General features: G+C 39.4%; 3 protein-coding genes across 5 annotated transcripts in view; 1 reads left to right on the top strand and 2 right to left on the bottom strand.

Annotated features, from left to right (window-relative positions):
* COL9A3 (collagen type IX alpha 3 chain) overlaps nucleotides 1-4,107 on the top strand; it is a 37,310-nt gene extending 33,203 nt beyond the window's left edge. Inside the window, exons 30-32 of the mRNA XM_080558024.1 lie at nucleotides 710-892; nucleotides 1,164-1,241; nucleotides 3,235-4,107. Of these exons, the coding sequence (XP_080414150.1) occupies nucleotides 710-892; nucleotides 1,164-1,241; nucleotides 3,235-3,410 (437 nt within the window). The 3' untranslated portion in view covers nucleotides 3,411-4,107. The remainder of the gene's footprint in view (nucleotides 1-709; nucleotides 893-1,163; nucleotides 1,242-3,234) is intronic.
* A 1,160-nt stretch (nucleotides 4,108-5,267) lies between these two features.
* On the bottom strand, nucleotides 5,268-9,940 carry TCFL5 (transcription factor like 5; the record flags this gene model as incomplete). The annotated part of the gene is given in 7 exon segments (XM_080558025.1): nucleotides 5,268-5,293; nucleotides 5,295-5,384; nucleotides 6,081-6,222; nucleotides 6,674-6,914; nucleotides 7,525-7,687; nucleotides 8,328-8,508; nucleotides 9,201-9,940. Coding segments are annotated over 7 exon segments (1,581 nt in total). The 3' UTR covers nucleotides 5,268-5,269.
* Nucleotides 9,941-11,871: 1,931 nt separating this feature from the next.
* Nucleotides 11,872-24,269, bottom strand: part of DIDO1 (death inducer-obliterator 1) — a 58,005-nt gene continuing 45,607 nt past the window's right edge. For 2 of the 3 annotated variants that reach the window (XM_080558019.1, XM_080558018.1), the window contains exons 20-21: nucleotides 23,958-24,153; nucleotides 11,872-16,985 (exon numbers count right to left, since the gene is read on the bottom strand). In XM_080558019.1, the coding sequence (XP_080414145.1) occupies nucleotides 13,633-16,985; nucleotides 23,958-24,153 (3,549 nt within the window). In that variant the 3' untranslated portion in view covers nucleotides 11,872-13,632. Of the gene's footprint in view, nucleotides 16,986-21,714; nucleotides 24,154-24,269 lie in introns of those variants that run through there. The other variant, XM_080558020.1, reaches the window with a different exon arrangement.

The raw sequence follows: 24,269 nt of genomic DNA, 5'->3' as shown, positions 1-24,269 counted from the left end.
GAGAAATTATTCAGGAGGTCACCATGTTGTCTGGGTTGTCTCTCAGTATTCTGAAGTTAGTATTTTTAAACGATTCATCAGGGTAACACGCAAAGCACGCTGAAGGAATCTTTGACAGGTCTGTCCTGCATCCACGCGGGCAGGTGTGTCCCCAACCTGCGTCGTTCTGCACTTCAGCTCCCACCTCCTCCTCCCAGCTCGCCTCTCCCCGGCACACCGTGCCTCCCTGGGGCAGGCACCAGGCAGGTGCCAGCTCCCACAAAGAGGCTTGCTTTCTTTGAACTTTATGTTTTTCTTTTAGAGATTATGTTCAGCATTGCTTGTTTCAGAAAATTTGTTTTAAGTATTGTTTTCCAGAATCCTCATTATCTTTTGAAGTGGTTTAGGAACCAGGAAATATTAATGGCTTAAAACACCTAGAGATTTCTGACCCAGGTCTTCCTCAGTGGATATTAAAATGTTACAGATGAGCTGACAGGACAGATTCTGCAGTGTTTAGTTGGTTCCTGCCAGAAGCTCCAAGCGTGGAGGAGTGGCAGGGGGCAAGATCTGCACAAGCGTGCAGCTCCGCTTTGTTGCCAGCTACCCAGTTTTCAACTGCTCCCTCAATTAAGCACATTTGGGGGTAAATGATAATTAGCTGAGCAAAGAGCGAAAATGTTGGACATGCAGTTTTTAATTTAGGTGCTTTTTTTTTCTTTTTTTTCAGATCAAATTGCCCAGTTAGCTGCTAACCTGAGGAAGCCCTTGTCTCCGGGAATGACGGGTCGGCCTGGCCCGGCTGGGCCTCCGGGGCCTCCTGGGGCTACGGGAAGCGTTGGGCATCCCGGTGCTCGTGGGCCTCCTGGCTACAGAGGGCCAACAGGAGAGCTCGGGGATCCTGGTCCCAGAGGTAAGTGAGACTGAACCAAGCGAGTTTCTCTTTCATGCGCGCTGAAACAAAATGTCAAACTGGTACTGATTGCAGCAGTGGAGGAGGAATGGATCAGGCCTTAGGCAGCCTGAGTTCTGGAGGGCAGTTTTGCTCGCATCTTTTAGGATGCAATGAGAGCAGAAATCTTTGCGATATCCTGAGGATTTTTAGTTCCTCTTCAGCTTTTCCCTCCCTGTCCTCAGATCTGGCTGCTGTATACAACTCTTAAATTGTCTGTTTGTGATTAAAGGTGACACTGGCGAAAAGGGAGATAAAGGACCCGTTGGACAAGGCATCGATGGACCCGATGGTGATCAAGGACTTCAAGGTAAGTCTGTGCAAATAATTTAACGAACCATAACTAAAGCAAAGGCAAAAGAAGAACAGTTCTGCATGTTTTTGGCACTATGTTGTAATCCCTTTGTCCATGTAATTGTTATAGTAGGGTTGTTTTCCTCTGTGTACAGCAGGTGCACACAATTTAAACAGTGGAATTTAACTAGTACATCCCCTCTTTGTGCCATTCCCATCTAGTCCTAAATGTTTCAGAGAATGTTTTAGAGAAAAGGCAGCTGGGACAACCAGACTCCTCATTTGTTCTTGTTTCCTTCCACTAATGGCTGTGAAAGGTCAGGAGCTTTTATAGATTTGAAGGTCAGGACCTTTCAGAACTATTCTCAAATGGTTGCCAGTGTCAGCAGGTTATTTTTTCAGTGGTACTTCATACATAATAATCACTTAGCTGATATACTACTTATCATCATGTTTAAAGGTGTGTAACATCAGCGAAGTTCTGGCTTCAGATTATGACAAAAGAATCACTCCCACTGCCTGTTTCCTGCACTCTGTGTCTAGAGGGATATTTGTCTTTGCCGTGCTCTGATACAGAATGCCTGCAGTGAAAACTGCATGGGGGACTAGCAGCTATAGTCCTGCAAAATTGAGTTCATTGTCTGTGGCTTAAACAAGACAAGTTCTGCAGAGAAATCAGGGATGTTACTTCATTTTACCAGAAATAAATATAACTTCTTAGTCTACAGATGTAGAATACAGTGGTGTTACTGCTCTGTATTTGGCTATAGTCCCATAAAACCTTTATCAGAGGACTCAAAGATTCATTTCTCCAAATTAATATCTATTAGAAAGTTTGAAAGTATATTTTTTTATTTTGCTTGCCTATTAGTTTTTTTAATTGTGATTACATCTTCACAATGAATAAGTTACAGGTACCAAAATCAGGCTCTGCATCCATATACTTTCATAAATACATAAATACATAAATATCTTCTTTTCCGAAGCATGTAAAAAGTTGCTATTTTTCATGTATTAGGTATTGAGAGCATTTGTCCTATTCATGAAATGTAAGATCAACAGTACATGCAATTAAGGAAAACAATCAGGCACCATTTCTTTATCACAATTAAGATGAGAATGCAGGTTTATGGATCATCTATTCATATAGCTGTCCTTCAAGCAAACAGAATCTTATTTTACAGTATTGAAAAAAGTTTCAGTAGCTTCTTGTTACAGAAATAACTGTTGTCAAAAAAAAAAAAAAAAAAGAATAGCTCAAGTCTGCCCAAAGCAGAAATTGGTTTTGCCAATAAACAAAACGTATTTCAACCTAAGAAAATTTTTGAAATTAGACACACGTATAAAGGAAGCTACTTATCTGTAGTATCAAGGAGGTTCGGTATCCCCACTCACTACTCTCCGTCCCTTATTCAGAGTCTTAATTACGATTAAACTCAGAGAGGTGCAATGAATTGAAGAAGCAAAATGCCACTGCCTTCTGGTAGGGACTGGGAAGTAGGGATAGACATGAATGCTCCTATTGGCACAGTAAGTAAGCTGTGAGCTCGCACATCAGGAGCATCCCTTGAGCAAACTTTTCAGGGACCCTGCAAAATAATTCTGATTACAAATTAACCATTGTCATTCATGGAGTCACACACTAAGGTAGCCGCAGCGGTCAGCTAAAGTCAAAACAGACACATGCAGTGACAAAAGTGCAGTGCTGAACAGCTGCCTTCAGCTGTACTCAGGTAATTCCAGTAAACCTAGAGGTACACTGAAAAAATCCAACATGTACTCTAGATTCAGGCTAAATTTATTCAACACCTTGCACTCAACAGGCTGTAACAAGTCTGATAAACAGACACTCAAAGTATATTAAGAACTCTAAAAGTAATGTATATTTATATTACTTTTATATACGTATATATAAATTTATATAGGTATATATGTATGTATATGTATATATATTTTTTAATGAAAGGCAAGAAATATTTCATGTAATAATTTTTCCTCTTCTTGTTTAGGACTTCCTGGTGTACCTGGAATTAGTAAAAATGGTCGTGACGGTGCTCAGGGTGAACCCGGTCTTCCAGGGGATCCTGGTACTCCTGGTGCTATTGGGGCTCAGGGAACTCCAGGAATATGCGACACATCGGCTTGCATGGGAGCTGTTGGAGCATCGACTTCCAAAAAATCATAAAACGGTACAAGAAGTGGAGAAGTGACTGAATATTTAAATAAAGAGTGCATTGTAAGAAAACAGAATCTTCCTAGTGATAAATGGACAGATGTTCCTTCTATTATATTAAGTGGAGACTTTGACACAGTAATTCAGTTCTATGAAAAAGAAAGCATCAGATGACAACTGTAATTAAAGATGCTTTATGAGTATTTCTTCCTCCCCCAATTATTTTCCAGAATTTTTACCGCTAAACAACCTCACCTTCCCTTTCTCCCTTTGTTGAAGAGACCTGCGAGAGGAAGCATTCCTTTCCACCATCATCTCCCTAGCTGTCCTAAAGATCAGGGCTTTTCTATACAAAACTTTGAGCCTTGGCAATTGAATTCTTGGTGCTGCTCCTACTGACTTCAGCTATGCAGGTTTGTGCACTACATCGGCACCGTTAAGGTATTCAGGCACCTGACTGCTACTTAACATCAGTGGAAGTTAGGCATTTAAATAGCCAGTATTTGAACATCTTAACATTCTGGGCAAAGAACATAGCTTACGGATCTGCTGTCTATTTTCAGTTTTCAGACTGCATCTCACATAGTAAATACTAATAAATTCTACGCCCTTGCAATCAAATTCTGCAAAAGGTGCAATGTATATATTTCAACTTACAGGGGAAAGGTTTTGTACGTTTCCATATGATAATAAAGGAAGTTAAGTAACAGCATTTTCACGACCTCTACTTAAGCTATTTGCACAGTAATTGTGAATGAAACCCCAAATAAGAAAGGATGCTCTTCTAAAGTTCAGCCAAAAAAAAACCTGTATGAACTGTTGTAAAAATAAAAGGAGATTTTTTTTAACCTTTTCTTTGTGATGTTATAAGTGTCATTATACACATCAAATACTCAGATGAACTCTATATTCCAAAACTGGTTTTACTAGGATTGTTCGGAAATAAATTGCTGCAAAATTGTCAATATCCGTGATTTAAAACAGTATTTATTTTGAGAGACCTTTTTGTACTTTAAAACCTGCTGGCATCATCTGTTATCACCAAAATTAATAAAGCCACTTTCAGCTCACACAATATTCTATTCCTGCCCTAAATGCTGAAGCTTATGAACAATAGAGACGTATTCATCTTTAAATACTAAAATAGCTTGTGCATTTAAATAATCTGCTGTTTACAGTGTGCCATTTTTGGACTAATTTACCAGTACAAGAAACTGCTGGGCAGTTGTGTGAGAGGCATTAAAATAATGCACCACTATAAAAACAGCGCTAATAGCTTTGTGTTACTCTTTGGAGAGATGAATGTTAAATTAGGCATGGCAAACATGAACCCCATAATAGCAGCACAGTTTAACTATGCACTTACTCGATTAACCAACATAACCTTTAAACTTCTAATCAGAAAAAAAGGGCATTATAATATGGTACCTTTAATTCCTTTTTACATTTAAAGAATACATTTGCATCTAGTCATTAAAATAACAGGATAGGTTAATGTTCTACAACAATTCCTAACTGTACTGTATCACCTTAAAAAAAAAAAAGGAAAAAGAACACAACCACAAACAGAAAGTGAGCAAAAAGAGAAAAGTAAGGCGTCACGACAATTTCTTATTGCCTCTAGTCCCAAAGCCCCTTTAACAGAACACTGATTTATATTGCTGGCAGTCAAATTTCATTTCCATTTTGAATGAAGACTGTTTTCTGTTAAGCTCTATTTATGCATTTTTACAAGTTATATTTTTAAGTCACTCCTGGAGCATATCAAATTCATCACAATCAGATGAATCCCAGCACGTAAACAGGAAAAAAAAAAAAGGGGTCACTTATTTATCCACGCTTTCCATACAGTTCAAGGCAGTCAGTTCAAGCTACTTGGTCTCCATAGCCATGCGTGTTTTCCTGCAGTGGACACGTTACAAATGAGTCTGAACTTGCTATTTTTAGTCTCCTGCCTGTTTTACCACAGAACACAGTCTCAAATTCCTAAAAATCAAAATAATAAAAAACAATTATGCTTAACATAAGTATTTACTTGAGACGCATGTTTTCGTTTCACTAGTGTCTTGAAAAGACCCAAATACACCTTTTTTGCTGAGGGGCTCTTGACAAGAAGGTTTTCCTATGCACACTCCAGCCACTCTCTTAAGATACTTGGCAGAGGCAGGATTACTTTGGGCTGTAAGTACTGCAGTAGGAACATGAAAGCTTGTAGGGCATATAACCCTTTCCTACTCTCATCCATTTTGAGATACCATGGGTATTCAGCTCCTGAACCCCACCACGCACCTACCAGTTCATGCCAGCTAGCTAGAAGACAGCTCTGTGAACAACTGGGGAACAGAGAAAAAGGGAGGGGAGAAAAAAAGAAAGGACTGAAGGCGCTAATTGTACAACGTCCAGACAGCACAATTCCTGAGCGTGGTACTAGCTAAAAAAACAATCAAATTTGAAAACCCTGAGGGCAGCCTTTGATACCACACAACTGACACGACTGAACTAAAACTGTTCTGAGGGCAGCTGGTCAAAAACAAACAAACAAACAAACAAGAGGTCAATGATACAGTGATCCTTCACAAATAGCATCCAGCAGAAGCATCCCCATGTACTACGAGCTACATTACAGTAACTTTAAAATGCTTCTCAGTTCTATCCGTATCAAAAATGAAATTAGATTTGAACCTGTTTCAGCGAATCGCCGTGCTTTTCCTGAATGTACTTCAGAAATGCCGTTGTCCATTGTAATGTTGTTGCTTTATCGGTATCAGCAGTACAGAAGGGAACCAGCAGATTCAGTTCATCACAACAAATCCGGATTCTGCGCCTAAAGACAAATACAAAAGGTTATCATCCAGATGGGAGAGAAGGAAAAAAATAAAAAATAAAGAAGGAAGACTACTCGCATCTGCTACAAGCCATGAACTGTGGGGACTGCTTTTTGTTCTATTTTAATCTAGTTATCTTTTGTTCACTGCAAGCTTTATATTTGTAAATTAGTCATGTTATATGCATGTTAGTTTCCTTATCTTTCTAGAGCTGGTTAAATGTTTTAAAATACCCTTTTTGTTTATAGAGCAAAAAAAACAACAAAGCAGCCCACAATTAAACATACATTTTTTTCCTCTGACGCCAAACCCTGACCACTTGCATTGCTTTTTCTTGTGAGTAAAACAAAATGTCAGATTTACCTCTCGCTCTGGATAAAGAGGGGAGTGTTACAGTATCAGTATTTTAGGCTTCAGAAACTTTGTACCGCAGCTCCTCACAGAAATTACCTTCTGTCTCTCTCCATGCGGTTATGTCTTTCTCTTCGCTGAGCAACTCCTTCCTGTGTACCACTCTGCACCTGCACACCTGCATTGGACTGTGCTGACTGCCAAGAACCCTGGGCAGGCGCAGTGCTCTGGCTATCGCACGTATTTTGAATGTCACTAAGAGGTTTGCGATCTACGTTTGCTTCCAATGGGCTTACTCGGCTGCAACTTCTTTTGCTTATTGCTTGCTTGCATAACGTGTCTTCTTTGCAAAACAAAGAGGAAAAGAACCCATTGAAAACCCTCCTATTGATCACGGAAAATATCGATCATTGAAAATTTATTTGTTGTTTTATGTGGAATAATCTCTGAACCTTTATGGCTAACCTAGACTGCCTCTTACGGTAACACGTGTCCTACGCCCAAGGCACTGCTTGCTGTTTCAAAATCCACCTAGCTTCTGTTTTCTCAGACAACCCCCTGAGATCATGCCTGCCTTTGATTAGCACCTGAGGAAGTCATTTAACTGTTCTTCAGTTATAGATCTGCTATATCAACTTTGGGGCCAAAAATGTGGAAAGAATCCAATTACTTACTCTAGGCCCAGCCTTTCAAAGGTACTTTAGAGCCTCAGGTTTTCTCATTTCAAGCTAGGAGTGCTAAACAATTTTGGAAGTATAGCTAAAATTACAGGTGTTGAACTTTTTTGGGTGGGGAGAAATCTAGTTCCATATTGCCTATAGTACATCTCAAAGACCACACCACATGTGAACCACTACGATCGTATTAATTGTGGAAAATATACAAATTCAGAAAAAAATATAGATTTGGAGGACAGAGAAAGCTAAGTAAAAAGAAAATAAATGGTTTACCTCCAAATTTAATCCAAACTTCCTCAGGCAAAGCTTTATTCATAGCACCTACTGTCTGCTTTGTGGATTCAATTTCCTGATGACAACAGAAAGAAAACGTTCTGGGTATCCCAAGGTCTTGATGTTTGGCAGCTTCCAAGATAGTGCAAGATGTTCCAGAGGTCTGTAAAAACCGGAAGTGAAATACTTAGAGGATTATATACATAAAAAGGAGACAATTTTGATATCTTCATGTGAATTGCTTGAGTTTTTGCTTCCTGATTCAATGTTGTATGAGAATAAATCTCAATTACTTCTGCAGAGCACAACCATGGGATTTTAGCAGACGTGATTTTTTTTTTTTTAAATACAACTCTGACATTTCCTGAATGCCATGCTATCATTCTTGCTTCAGAGGTCACTGTGAGTTTGGGTGGGTGGGTGGGGGGGGGAAGTATTTTTCTAATTTGTTTTGATTTAAAAAAAAACAGAAAATTGTACTTGTTAAACAACATCTTCTCCTCTTGAATAAATGAAGCCAATATACTAAAATAAAATCTTTCTCTTAAGAAATCTAATGGCCTACTGATTATCTGATGCACACTTACAAATGACACTACCACACAATGGCTTGAATTACTTTAGATAGCATTAAAGATTAACACATTAATAAATTAATTAAATTATACACCATACTACTCATGCCTATTGAAATCAAGTCACAGTTTAACACAGGACTTTAGAATTCTATGACACTCAGAAGATTAACATTAGCATTGGAAATCAGCAGAGTACAACTAGTACAGAATATATTATCTACCTACCTGCGCTTGTGAAGGATTAGCACTCCCAGAAGCAGAACACGTGTTCATAGTAAACAACGGATATGTGAACTGTGAAGAAGGTGTGGTAGGTACAGTCTCATTTTTCACCAATGTAGCACACTTGTTTTGATGCTGATGAACACCTATCAGTTCCGATGGCTGTCGAATCAATGTTACTAAACTTAAAAAGAAAAAAAAGAAAAAAACCACACATACAAGACTGAGTACTTGAAAAACAAGGAACACAGAAAAAAATTATAGCTACACATAGTCTAGCAACTATCACCAAGAAACCACTTTCATTTATTGTAAAAAGAAATCATTACTGCTGTTGTATCTCCTACCTCAGCAACAAAAAATCAACTGACAAGGCATTTTATTCTGTGCAAGGTATTTTATTCTGCTTTATGGCTCAATAAAATGCTTTATCAGCACGCTAATACAGTTACAGTGCAGTATTATTGCTGGAAGTTTTTCCTCACGGTCAGGCCTCCAAGTTATATCATTAATTATAACAACCAACTGCTCCTCGTGTTTTATTAGGATCAAAAGCTACCTTGCTTTCAACAAGTTGTAAGTTAAAGCAGGTAATGGTCTTCTCTCACCTCTATGTTACATGTTGTTATCAAGAATAAAGTTGTAAATTAACTAGTTTTGTAACCACATTCTGTGCCATTTATGCAATATAGGGAAGGAAGTAGTCAGAGGTCAGCGGAGTTGCAGCCATGTGCGACTGGCACTGTTTAAGAAAGCCGAACTCATCAGCTCGTGTATTAAAGAAGCACTGATCATAGGTTTTAGTTAGAAAAACAGTTTTGAACTCTATGAAAATATGTATCTTAATAACATAAACTAAAATTAATTACAACACACTTGTTAAGAGTTACTCCAGATTCTTGGGGTTCTTGACATCTGGGGTTTTCTGTCTGGATGCTGTTGAATCTGTCTTCCAATCGAACTCTGACTGCAGATTTAGATCTAGACTCTGATGCCAGTGCCGAATTTTCGACAGGAATGTTTTCTTTATTCGTCCCAACAGAACTGTCACCATGTTTAACCTTTACTAAACTGTGTCCTGGGACTTCTACAGAGCTACCCTTGGGCGTTTTATCTGCTTGGTTCGCAGGGGGGTTGGACTCACTAAGTAACATCAGTCTGAGCTCCTGGAAGTCAATGTGGCCCACACACGGGTATGAACTTGGCAAATTGCTGTCGGGAGGTAATGCTGACTGGCAGATAACCGGGAAAACCAACTGGCTCCCAGAGCTGTTTGAGGAACACCCGTCCTGACTGGCGTTCACTGAGGCCTGGTGCAGAGGGGCCTCTGCGGAGCTGCCAGCTAAGAAAGCAGAACTGACCCTAGCTTCTACTTCACCTTCAGCAGCTTGTGCCTCCACGTGTGAGCAAAGTATGTGCTGGAGCTGGGTGTACTCTATTTCCGTCATCTCCACCAGGCTGAGGTCTGTGGTGGCGAAGCTAAGGTTTTGCTCACCAAAGGAAACGTCACTTGGGCCTCCAGGTCCGCCAGCAGCCGGAGCGGGCTCGGGAACACTGGCTGTGCTGGGAGGAGTGGAGGTCTGAGGCTCCTCTGGGGCCGATCCTGATCCTGACATGACTACAGCGCACCTAATCTAAAGTTACCAACGTCTCTTTCAAACACTAAACCGTAACACCTGTAAAAATTATCAGTAACAGCCGTAAAAAAAAAAAAAAAAAAAAAAAAAGGCAATAACAGCAATGCATAAACGTAATACAGATTCTGTAACTCCAGTACCACGAGGACTCAAGGCAGCGGCTCCAGCTCCGAGCACCCCCAGCTCCAGACACCGCTGCTCACGGGAGAGGGATTTCACCTGCCAGCACCCGGCTTCGGCAGGGGGGCTCCGGGCCGCCTGCTCGCCCGCGGCCCCCTCACAGCAGCCCCCGCTCCAGGACCCCGGGGGACGCCGAGGGACGGGCTCCTGCTACCGGGAGCCGGGGGGAGCCCCTCGGTGGAGGGACGGAGAGGGGCTGAGGGGCACGGGGTGCCCTGGGTTCGGTCGAGCAACGTCCCCACCGCCCCCTCAGCCCGCCCTAACGCTCAGGGGAGCGAAGGCTCCCCCCGGGCAGCGCCAACCCCGCCCGGCCGCCCGCGGAGCCGCCGCCAACCGCCCCCAACCGCCGCCCGCCCGGCGCCTGCGCCTTGAGGCGGCGCCGCCGAACGCCCTGAGGCGGCGGCTCGGCCCCTCGCCGTCCTGCGGGGCACCCCCGGGCTCGGAGTCCCGCAGGGACGGGTGCTGAGCCCTTCCTTTCCGGTCCCGGCCTCGGGGGCTTTGCGTTTTGTCTCGGTTTAGGCTGTGGAGAAACCGGCGGGGTGGGCGCGGAGAGCGCGCTCCGTGAGGGAACGCCGTGGGGAAGGCAGGGGAGTGCAGAGGGGAGGAAAGGCTGCGAAGGTTTTAAGTTTGTTTTTCCGCGCCGGGCCTCCGCATTCGATGCGAACACGGCAGGAACGTATCCCCTAACACGGGTCCGAGAGCGTCAAAGTCCTCACTGAGAGAACCACAGCCGCAGAGCAGGCGGCTGAGCTCAGCTGCTGAGCCCAACGAGGCTCGCTAATTTCGGAGGCTGTGTGGCCTCAGCCGCTCCCGGTACCTAAAACTAAAGTAAAAATAAAGTAAAAATAAAAACCCCAAAGCTGTAGCGGAGGCTCAGCGGCCCCAGCCGGGGCTACACACGCGGCCCCGGGGCCGCTTCAGCCGCCCACCCTCGCACCAGCCATCGGGAGGGGAGAGCGTGGGAGGAAAAAAAGCCATGATGTTTTGAAATTAACACCTGTGTTTTGTTTCATTGTTGCAGGATGCTCTCTCCTCCCTCTCTGCCATTTTTTGCCCGGAGGAGCACTTCTCCGCAGCACTGGAGGCAGGAGACTGCTACACGCAGGTACAGTGGAGGTTGAAGCATACATAGCTGCTCATTCCTAAATTGTAAACGCCTTCGTAATTCACCTGTGTGTAAAAACTTCTTTGGCAGAAACTGACTCAAAAGCCCCCTTCCGGTCTTCTGGATTTGTAAAGTGGTATTACCACATCATGCAATGAAAATAAGCGAGGTGCCTTTACTGTTTCTTAATTGTGAACAGATTCTCCAAACAGACCTGTGATAAAGGAGTGTTTCCTATAAGGAAAAAAGAAAACTTCCACGCATCTATTTCGCAACAACGAAAGGTCTGGGAATCTAGTATTTCCATAGTTCAAAGACAAACTGAATTACTTCATTATTCTTTTCTCCAGATCTTTTTGGTGTAAAATCTGAAAGTAATTCAAGTAACAAAATCTTCAGAATAAATTAGGGCATGTGTTAGAACAGAGAGAAAAATCACAAGAACAGACTTTCACATGTTTTTCAGAACACCTACAAGTAAATATCAGTTGGTAGTGGTGCCGTCCTGAAAAATACCTTTTGTTAAACAGATGGAAATGAAACTTGTGTGCCATCAGCCTCTTGTGGTGGCATGTTGAGAAGTAGCTAGTCAGAAAATAATATACACGTTCAGGTTTAAGAAATGGACATTTCACTGTAGATGTTTATTCTACTTATAGTAACAAAAACCTGTGAAGTCCCATATTTTAATGTACAGTGATATATTTTGTCATATAAAATACAATTTACAGAAATTTCTATCAAGTAAACCTAAACAAACACACTTGCTTTTTGCATACTTTTATGTATGTCTTTAAATTAGAAACATCTCATTAAGAAAAATCTTACACCATAGTAGATGTTTGCATTTAATACCGCCTCTTTGCATTTTAACATTTTGTCTACAGGTTCAGAATACAGACGATCATTTCAACCAGCAAATCCTTGATGTATAAGGACCTGTAAGATGCACCAATGTGAACTGTAAAATCTGTAGTGAGATACATGACATACATGCTACTTGTAATGTAGACTTCAAGATGCAAATGTTTATAGGAATCTAATTTTACATTTGCAAAACTATTTTATAAAAATATCAAAATACTTATGCAACTGTTAATTTACATGGTCAAAATGTAAAACAGCAGGGTCTTCTTTATTTCATTCTTTAGAGTTACATACTTGAAGAATACAGGAGAAGTAGCAGTGTAATGTATTTCACAGTGAAAAATTTCCCTCTTGAATCACAACATTAAGTATTACCTATCTTCTTTTCAAGCTTAATGCAGTTTTATACCTTTTTCAGTGGACAGTCTTATATGAACTACCACCATAAGCAGGGTCTGACAACACTTTTTTTTTGTTCAGGAGCAAAACACTTTTAGAGTGGAAAGTACAGGAAAATTGAGACATTTCTTAAATCTCCAGTGAAGTTCTGCCAAAACAAAACCCAAGAAATGCTCCATGTAATTCATTTCAATCAAATAAATAGATTTAATGGCCTATATTTAATAAACTTATTTTTCTTTCCTTTGGTATACCAATTAATTCGTAGTCTTAGCTCTTTGCCAATAAATGTCTGATTTTTTAAATTTTTTTGCTGGTTATAAAGGTGCTACTTTTATATACTCTTTAATTGCAGGTTTGTAAAAATGTGCAATTAAAAACCCCTCATACTCATGAAAAACTAAGTACGGCTTGTTTCTTTTTTGTACACTTAACAGATGGATTTCAAAACACAAAATAACTGTATATAAAAAGGAAGATAGTGCACTTTAAGCTTATAACATTCCATTTTCAAATCCTCCATCCAATAATTAATAACACTGTTCTTCTGCAGCCTTTTCCGGAATACGCATGACCCTTCCATTGTAAAATAAACAAGACAGCAATATCTGACTCCTTTTTTAAAGCGTGTGCTGTAGGAACAATTTTGACACCAAAATATCACATACATGAGATGTAAAGGTATGGCTCCTAAGGTCTTGATTAAATTCTCTTATAAAATTACAATTCAAGTTACTGGAAAACATAACTTTATAATTTTAAAAAGCAATATGCTCTTCTTAGACTTTTTCCATTTCTGTACTGTAAATGGAAATTTTAAGATAAAGATGCAAGTAGAAAAAACAAAATTTCAGAACAGGTAACGCTGTGAAGTTTTATAAGAAAAACATTATGCACAAAATGCAGCAAGTGAAAGTCCGGTATGTTCTTGCCTTTTACCTATTTGAATATTTTCATTCACAGTTGTTCAAAAATTGCTAATTTGTCAGTACATTTTGTAAGGCTAGATTTACAACAGCATTTTTGTAAAGGTGAGAATATACAGTATATACAGAAGACACTGACTCAGTCCTTGCAGTGTTGTATATTATTTATGGGAAATATAATAGCAATTATAGTTCTATGACTGATTAGTGGAAGATGAAGCTTCTGCTTCTGTTGGTTTCTGACTTTCTTTAGGTGTTTCTGCCTTCATCTCTTTACCGATCTCCCTACTTTTACTCCGATCTTTCCGATCTTTCCCTCTTTCACGATCTCGATCTCTGTCTCGATCTCTTTCTTTTTCCCTGCTTCGATCCCGGTCTCGGTCTCTGTCACGATCTCTGTCTCTGCTTCTTGATCGTTCTCTGTCACGTCTCCTGTAGGATTCTCTCTCTCTGGTTCTTGCTCTCTCTCGGTCTCTGTTTCTTTCCCAGTCTTTACCTCGCTCTGAGTCTTTCTCTCTCTCTTTGTTTTGGTTTCTGTCTCTGTTTTTATCCCATTCTTTGTCTCTGTGTCTCTCCCAGTCCCTGTCTCTGTTCCAGTTTCTGCCACGGTCTCTTTCCCAAGGTCTGCCATGTTCTCGATCCCTTCGTCTTTCCTCAAAGGGTCTACTTTGTCGATTATCTGCTTGCTGAGGCTCTGGCTGATCTAAAGCCTTGTCTTTATTTCCTCCTTCATATCTCTCTCTCTGTCTCCCTTCAAATGTCTGGCCTCTAAATTCAAGATTTTTGCCTTCTCGGAAGTCAGATCCTGACCACTGTCCTTCTGACTCAGGCCCTTGTCCAGAAATACCAGAAAGAGGCGCAGACGGCCCAGCTTCCTCCCACATCTCCTTTCTGTGGGCTGGTGGATGACTTGGAAGGTCCAGGAGTGGTCTTGGGGGTGGCTTCATATTTTGTGGTGACTGACCTTGGAAATGAAATCTGGAAGGGGGAGGTTCATTTTGTTCTGGAAACATTGCAGGTGTGGCACCTCTTGGTCCTCCAAACTGAAGTGGTGCTGGACCTCTCTGGTTGGCAAACCTGGGTGGTGGACTCCCTCCTCTCCGTTCTTCAAATGGCTGTGGCAAAAGTCCTCGTGGGCCGGGTATATGATTTGGAGCTGGACCTCTTTGCCCTTCAAATTGATTTGGGTGAGGCCCTCTTGGTCCCCCAAAATGACTAGGGGCTGGACCTCTAGGCCCTCCAAACTGCGGACCTCCTCTCTGTCCTTTAAACTGAGCTGGTGCAGGTCGTCTTTGACCTCCAAAAGGAAAAGGCGAAGGTCCTCTGTTTCCCATAAACTGAGGTTGATCAGGTCCTTCAAACTGTCCGGGAGGCCTGATCATCTCATTATATTGGGAATCTGAGAATTCCCGTTGTTCCATGTGAGGTTCCCTGCGATCTTCAAACTGAGATGGTGACATTCCTCTCGGAACACCGTGATAAGACGGAGCAGGGCCCCTATTATCACCAAACAGAGATGGTGGTCCATGCTGTGTAGAAAATAAGGAAGGAATGGGACCCTTCTGACCTCCAAATCTTCCAGGGGCAGGTCCTCTTTGTCCATCATTATTCGGAGAACCATGCTCTTCTGGGAACTGTGGCGCTGGTCCTCTAAAATTAGGTCCATGAGGTCCTCCAGGTGCATTGAGCATCAGTGTTGGAGGTCCTCCTTTCTGCCCAGACAAAGAAAATGGACCTCCAGCTCGGTTTTCCTCAAAGTGCTGTGGGAGAGGTCCACCCTCACTCTGAACTGATGGAGATTCAGGTTGTTCTACAAATTGATGAGACTGAGGGTTTCTTTGATCTTCATATTGCACCGAAGAAAGACCCCTGTCTGGTTCAAAGTGACCAGCTGCCTTTTCCTGAGAAGGAAACATTGTATTTGCCTCGTTTGACCAGGATACTTTATGCATATCTTGCAAAGACTGACTGTCGTTAGATGTGGAGAAATTAGGCTGAAAAGATGTACTTGGAGGTGTCGGAAGCAGCACTTTACGTAAAGGTTTGGATGTAGGAGGTTCTCCAGAAACTGTTTGACTCACGTTTTCCAAATTAACTTGAGCAGTGTTTTCAAATTTGCTACTAGGTGCCTCTTTCTGCAACACTGTAGAAGCCTTTTCACTTGAAACCCAATTATCACCACTGTAACTAAGCTGAGTAGCAGAAATTAAAGTTTTATCTTCCTTACCAAGTGAAGTCTGCAAAGCATTTGGAAAACTCGCTTGAGAAATTTCTCTTGTGGATATCTCATTCTGCGCTGCCTGTGGCTTTATTCGAGAGTCAGTGCTGTCGTTAGTTTCTGTTGCCATTCTTCTAGCTTGTCGAGGATCTCTATTCTGCCGTGTGTCACAGCTCTGGTTTAAAACTTGTGCTTGCTGATTTGAAGATGAAGGTAAATCTACTTTTTGCGCAGCTTGTTGGTCCTGATGGAACAATTCGGTCTTTATTAGGGAAGATTTTGGTGGTGGTGACATTAAAGCATCAGACACTGAAAAATGAGCCATTGAAACACCAACAGCTGCTCTTTGTTGTCTGAGGGCTTCTTCTTGCTCCTCTAGTTGTCGTTTCTGCTCTTCTATTTGCTTGTTTAATTCTTCTAACATTTTTTGCTGTTCTACCAAGGATGAAGATGCAGATAAATCAGGCACATATGAAGCAGATGTTTCCATAGAAGTGTTTTTAGTGTCTGTATACATTTTGTTAGGTAAATCATCAACAGTAACTTTTGCTTCTTCCAAGATAGTTTCGTCTTCCGGATCATAGGCCTCATCCTCTAGTTCTGCTGTGTTACTGGGCTTTTCCACACTATATAGTTTTTCGCTTTCACCGGTCTGCATTTCAAAAGCTTTCTCTGGATCATATTCTTCTTCGGGATCATATGGCCTGTCATCCTCCTCATCTTCTATAGCTTTGTCTTTTGACATCTGTCCAAACTGTTGTACAATGGGATCCAGCAAAGGAACAGCTGAAACACCTGCATCAACAGCTGCTTGAGGTTCCTGATTTGAAGACTGGACAGTTTCAGAGTCTTTAGCAAGAGGTTCAAAAGTCTTCTTTTTTCCAAAAAGTGTCTGGAGGATGTGCTCAAGAGGTGTGGCAGTTTTTGAGGATGAAGCATGTGTAGCAGTAGTACTTGCAGAAGCAGTAGCTGAAACTGGTGGTGTTACAGTATTTGTGGTTCCACTTTTAATCGAGGACAGTATTTTTAATACTGAAGGTGTAACTGATGAGGTTTCTGGAACGGGAAGCGGGGGTGGAGGTGGAGGAGATCCAGGTGGTGTTGTACTTACAGCTGAATCTCCCGAATACAACGTGTATTTCGGAGTTTTCTTTTCTTGTGACGAAGCTACTGGCCCCTTAGAGTACAGTGATGTTTCTGTTTCCTCTTGCACTTGAATTCGGCTGCGCTTTTCCTCTATTTTGTCTGTATCCATGCTAGTAGCAAGACGCTTCCCTTTCTGACAGATAACCAATCCAAGAATTAAATTCGGACGTGAGGACTCGAGACCTGAAAGGGAACACAAAGATTGTATATGTGAAAAACTACTATTTTTATCTGAGCTTTAATAGAAACTTATCATTTTATATAATGGCAGCTATGAAAGTCACAACAGTAACAGTTCTTCTAAATTTCATGCAATGACCTATTGGCAGTTTCATTAGCCCATAAGCATATATATCTATATTTATTTACTATTTATATACACTTGTATACAGTAACTAAAAATGTTTTAATTCTTTCTTTGATATTTTTTCATATTGCAGCAAGAGGTATGATTACTGAAAGGTGTCCTTGCAAATGTCTCTAATGTTCAAAAATTAAAGAAAGTTTTCCTATTTTTGTATTATTACTTTCTTATTATTGTCAACTCCCCCTCCAGTCAAATATTTCCTTTCAAATTACTTTGCAAATACGTTATATACATAGAGATATTGATAAGTGAGAAAACCTGGACAAGCAATCTCACTTTCTGTAGGGCTAAGTTGGAATTTAAGAACCAGAAATAAAGAGGAAAAAAATAATGCTATTAAAAAAACAAACAACAACAAACACTTCACTTTCTGTTACAAAGAAAGCACACAGCATTGTTAGACTTCATAACTACATTTCTATTGTAATCTGTGCTAAAAGACTGACATTTACACCATTCTATCAAGGTGACTTTTAACGCTGCTGTAGAATGGAGTGTGATGCCACAGACCCTTCTATAAGTAAGAAACATTGTGAGCAGAATTGCACCATTGTGAAAGCTTCAGGCTCGAATCCTTGGAGAAGCGTTTCCAAAAATGACCAGAAAGTTTCTCATAAAGAGGAAAAATGCAAACATCCGAAGGTCTGTTTCACATTACTGTATTCCTTCCTTTTACATTCACATTTCCCACAGGCACTTGTGGAAGACAAATACAACCAGAATAAAGAGCAGGGAATAAATCCTTTAACATACAGTTGGTGGCAAACGTAGACAAAACATATAAAGAGAGGATTTTAACTTCTGGATTTAGTGACTTGAGATCCTCATTTGGGGGCCACATTATTATTTGAATACAACTAGGAACCAGCAATATGGAAACAAAACTAATGGCAAAGTAACAGATTTACTGTGGTTAAATGATGAGGACTCTTAAAACCTACACTGTCCCTACTATTCATGACCCTGTAAGTAAGAGTTTCAAAGAAGTGTAACACATGAATTTATGTATATCTTTGTTTTCTTACTAAACAAAACCAACAGCTCATTAAGAAACATTTTATAACTAAATTTATTATAATTATAAATTATATATAATATATATAAATATAATTATAAATTATAACTAAATTTATAACTATATAACTAATTATTGCCACTGAAAACTTCTTGTTTTCAAAAAAAAAAAACTAAACCCCATAGCTGCAGATAAATTCTATTTGCCATTAACAGTCATAAATATGAACCTTTGCTGAAACAACTGAATCCAAAGTTTTAAGGGGACTCCTAAATTTACTATCTAATGAGAAAATCACATCAGATCTCTTTATTCATATAGCTGAGATTATATTCATGTACACTGAGAACGAATTAAATGAGGTAAGCCTATTTATTAAGTTAAATGTGAGGCTTTCTCAGCAAGAGGATACTATCATTCTTACAGCTTAAACTAAGTTCAGTTGAAGCCTACGTAAGTACAAGATGAAAACTTGGCTGACCTGATGCCAAGGAAAAGCCCAAGCATTATAACCAGGTAAGACGACAACTACTTCAACAAAGTCTCATTAAGCATAAATATTTCATTAAGCAGTAACTTGATAAATTCTGAAATTCTGTGTTCTTCTGATTGTCACTGGTAATAGTACAGTGAGTCTGTTTTAGCCACATAATGGAGAGACCAGCAAAATCTGGTTACTCACTAGAAAGTCTTTGCAAAAAGACAGAAAAAATTGAGGCCAATGTAAAATTTACTTGAGGTTTCCTATCAGAAATGGCTCTCATTTTAAGTATTTTGAGAAAAAATAATAACGAAATTTGATTGAATGCATTCTAGTTCTACAGTTGACTACAGATTATTTCACAGTTCAGTATTTGAATTTTACATAGTTCTGTAGCTGAGAAGATGCTGGACATGCTGATTTAAATAAATTTTTATTTTTCATTTTGTAGCACATACTATTTCCTACTTGTACATTTAAAACTCAGTGCCAAGTTTTTTCCTCCAGATATAGTATTTCAGTATTCTGTGTTGCCAATTTTCACTTTCCTCCATGGTTAGAAATATACATATAAACACAGAACTTATAAATGCGTGAAGAAAACGAACTAGCTATATTAACCAAAAATTAGATTTGCTTGTATTTGAGTGCATATACAAATTGCCCTTGCGAGAGGGCAGGGATGAAAAGATGTACAATGAAAGGAGGCAGGACAGGAACTAAACAGGTAATTATCTTCAGTGAATCTAAGATTATTTGGAAAGGATCACAAAAATCCTTGATTCACCCCATTAAAAACTCATTTCAACCCACTGCCTAAAAGCAATCCTAGCAGTTCTGATCACGATAGTTTACTACCCCAGATGAAGTTACATTAATACATAACATCGGGGCATAGTTCAAAAGACAACTTACTTGGGAAGAAAATTATTCACTGTATACAGTCTAAATAGGCTCAATAGTTAGGTATGATTCACTCTGAGTGACTTTGCTTTACGTTTTTTCTTTATCAGCATGTGAGTAATGACTCCACATTTGGTCAGCATCGACCACTGCAGAGTACCTCACAAATCTGTGTTCACCCAAAGACTCCTAGTAAGCATTTATTGTTCTTCTGTCATTAACGTATTGGTTATCTACTCTTATGCAGAGACCTGTGATTTATACAACTAGTCACAACATGCATCTCAAACGCTGAATAACTGAAATGAGCAGGTTTCAAAAATCCATTGGGCTGTATATCTAATATTAACAGAAAAAAATAATAATAATAAAAAAAAAATCAGTTCTGAATCCCTGTAAGAAACAGAGATCATCACTAATAAAAACAGGGTAAAACTTCCACACACATTCAAGATAAATTCCAACGGTAAATTAACAATGATTATAACTGAATCTGTTTAGTTTCGTCAGAGAAGAAATCCATTAAAATTTTACATTTTGATACTGTAATTTTCAACAGATGTCTAACCCAGTTTCTACATTCATTCAATCCAAAGTGATCACACAGTAAGTGCTTCCTTTTGGATGGAAATATACAGCTAGACCAGCACTTCAAATCTCAGTCCCATTCTATTTCCATATCCGTAAATAGGTTTCAAAATCCATAAATAGGTTAAGTGCCTAATTTTAGGTAATAATGAAATGAAAATGTTGGCTGCAGCCTCCAACTATTGCTCAATAACTATCTTTCACAAGCAAGCATTTTAAGTGCTGCAAGCTATATTAGTAGCTTTCGGTGCTAAATTATTTACAAAATATTTTTAAATCCATTCTGTATTTGAAGACCACATGATGGTTTTATCAAGTTACATCCTGTAATTATCTATTAAAACAAGATATACTACATATTAGTATGGGATTAATATTTTTTTTCCTTAAATACGTTTTTTTTTTCATGAAATCAATTTTGCTGTATTTATCTATATAATGGCCACATATTGTCCCTATCATCTGCAGATGCTAGGAAGTTAACTGTACCACTAAGGATACATACCTAATTTCTGTACGCTGATGGCAAAACTTGGGGAACGGACCTATGCCATACCTATGCCATATTTTTAACTGCAGAGACCAATACAAGCGATTCTGTAATCATTATCAATACACCATTTAAATGCATGTCCCAGTTAATTGTGAAAGCGTGATTGAAAGCTATCATCAGGCTTGTGTATCTTGATTCAGTGATAGAGATCACTCCCACCACTGTAACACTGCCGCACATTAAGCTACGTTTGCTGAATGGGAGTGGCTGGCATCAAAAATCAGTTGTTCTACTACTGCTGCTTTTCATACTGGTATTGGCTGAGTACTCTAAATAGCTTGAAGAGATTTCGTGCCTTCATACTTAAAGAAAAACACTTCCAAGTTTAAATTAATAGAAAAGATACTGTGGCATGCCCTCTGCTGATATACTTTTTTAAATTAAAATTCTTCTATTTTAAGTATGTATGGTACCTGCTACATTTCCAACACTGCCACTAAATCCCTCAATAAGTGATTCTTCCTATTGGTAATTATGACTGATTATAAAAACTTTTAAATTTTTTTTAAAAAGTGCTTCGAGATCTACAGATGAAAGTGCTAAATAGTGTTGTGTGTATGTGAAACAGACAAGTAAATTCACATACAGTAAACTATGAGGAAAAAAACAATGCAGAACATCCCACAGATACATATCTGGTAATAAATATCTGAGGTGGTTTTAAGTGAATAAATGTGAATATCCTTCCATGTTCCTCTATTTTTAAATCACCCATGCCAAAGTTCTGTAGATCTTCTAGGCACTACAGCAGATCACAGGTCCTCAGTTGTGTTCCAAATCCAGTCCATCAGAAACAGGAGAAATTCATAATTCGTATGCACCTGATGGAGCTGGTTGATACAGCTGGAATATCTTCCAACTAGGATTTCTGGAGTGACGGGTTTACTGTCCTCTCCCTCCTCCCGCCCCCAGTTGTATTTATCAAAGCATCTTACACTGTCATGCTTTTTGAGTACGTGCTAAACTCTATTTGAAGGTACACAAATTTAAGGAGACAATGACCACTTTCGAAAAAATATTTTTATTGAGTATAAAAAACAGTAAATTCCATCAGATGTCAGTAACAAGTATGGATTACAAGTCTTTTACGCTGCAGTTCTAATACATACAAACACACACACACAAAAATAGCTTACCTGATTTTTTTCCCCCATATTCTGGACATGGTTTTCAGAATATGAACACAACTTAGCACAGCCATGAGGTAAAGGCTTTCACAGGTTTCCAAGAAGAGTGTAGTCTAAGTGGGTCTTTCATTAATCTTTTAGATCGTACAGCCTCTCTACCTATGTATCTACCTATCTATCTGTATCTATTGCTTTAATCCACTTTGTATTTCAATTTGAAAATCTGACTCATAAAATTTGCCTCCACAGACAATGCCTGCAAGTGTTTATACCTATGTTTGTTCTGAGCAATTACCTCCAGTTTTGAGAGAACTTTTCCTATTTAAACTCTGTAAAACAAGCCTGACATTCCTGATTTCTACACTAAGTCTGTCTACTTTTGCCAGACCTCCAATTTAAGACAAAAGTTTCACTTGAAGTGCAATCTACAACAGAAAAATAAAAGAAAATGTACAAGGACAGCCTATGTTTGCACAAGAATGCAAGTAGGCGAAGATCATTTAAATGCTTCTCTAAAGCAGGTTATATAAAAGCACAGCAAAAGACTGCAGACGTAGCCAATTCAATGGCAAATTCAATTCTTATGTGTTACTGTCCAAAAAGGAAGGTATTTCATTTATTCTGGCTGGAAAATCTAGCCCACAGGCTAGGACTCCTTGTCTGCATCCCTGTGCCAAAAGTGTTAACACTTAAGTGTTCTTGTTTCTTGGTTATGAAACAGGAATAACAGTTTTTGCCTACTTTTCAAGAATTGAGTAAATTAAAGACTATCAGGTGCTCACATTCAGCTTATAGAGACTACATGATGACTTAAGGTAGCAACAGTCCTGCCTTTTTAGCTGTAGCCTGAAAACAATGACGTAGACTGTGCACTGTTCAGGGATGGGTAAGGCAGACTCACTGTATGAGAAAAATCTTGTCCAAGAACACAAAGCAAGTGCCCTTTGGAATTTCATGCAGGAAAGAATATTTTCCTAGCATTACACTGCTTGGTGGTGGAGTTTTTTTGTTATTGTTTTTTAAGTCATATGCCATTAACATGTGAAAACCTGGCCAGACAGCTCTGAGAATGCTTTACTGAGTTTAGTCCTGAACTTGTATTTGGTGAGTAGAGGACAGTCAGCTTCTCAGAAAGGTCAGCTCCTAATATATTTTAATGTGTAATTATTTTGCACTGTTTAGTATTTTGCAAACCATCCTTACAACAATGAAGTATTGCCTTCATTGTAACCTGTAGCTCTTCAGCTCCTCAACCTGTTACTCTATATGAAAAAAACCAAATACTTATTTGGAAACTAAGCATATGCACCTCCTCCATTCTCAGATGAAGACGACTTCAGATTTTGTAATGTAAAGGTGTTTCATGTCTGAATTAATTCTCATTTCTTCTGTTTCCATGTTCAACGCACAAAGACGGAGCAAATTCAAGCCATACATTACTGTTGATAATTCTAACTAAAAATAGAAGATTGTAATATATACCAACCTATACCATCTATTGTCTGCCACCTACGCAAAAGGAATTTGCCTACTCCCAGGCAAACCGATTTTCTGAAGTCAGTGATTTGGCTGGAACTTGATCCAGGTAGCACAGGATATTTCAGATCCCGTGTACATACATATTGCACGCACAGCATAATACATACCATGAGATAACAACAATGCAGTGAAACCATAAACATTACCTTTGTCTTCAGAGATTTCTTGACTGCTCCGAGGGATAAGAGTCTCTTACGTGATTTAGGGAACAGCACATGGCTTGTAGGGACCTAAAACTTGGTGGATTTATGGGCTGTTGAAAGTAGGGTTGGTTTATTGTTTTGTTGATGTTTGGTTGTCTGTCTCAATACAGTGGCTGTTCTATGTACTCCATTTTATGGGTAAACAAATCCTCCTAATAGCAGGTATTTATCTTGTTGGAAAGGCTATGTGAGTTTCAGACCATGTCACCTTGAGACGATTGACTTTGCAATTTTTCCCTATATGCATACTTTTAAAATGTTTTTATAAAATTATATTTTTTAATTATGCTTACATTAAACATTCAAAACCAATTGGTCTCTGATTTACTCGTTTTGTAATTTTACCTAGCAGTTAACCTCCCCTAAATTTTGTGCTTACCTGGTCCCTCAAAGGGCAAGAGTTTGGAAGGAATTGGGTCCTTAGAACTCAGTGGGATCAGGTAGAGATCCTTGACATGTCTGTTGTTATTAGCTACAACACCAAAACGACCACGACTGCTAAAATAGGAGTAGAGAGAGATATAGGCAACTTCTTCTTCTTCTGTGGCAGGATGGAAACGAATCAAACACAATTCCTGAAATACAAAAGCAAAGTGGAAAAACTCAACCTGTAACATATCAGCAAATAAAATGGTAAAAATACTCAACTATTTTTTTCAACGCAATAATCAAGCTTTAAGAAAATACTGTC

This window comes from Anser brachyrhynchus (genome assembly GCF_964034855.1).
Source record: "Anser brachyrhynchus genome assembly, chromosome: 16".
NCBI lineage: Eukaryota > Metazoa > Chordata > Aves > Anseriformes > Anatidae > Anser > Anser brachyrhynchus.
This window is presented reverse-complemented; position numbering and strand designations above follow the sequence as displayed.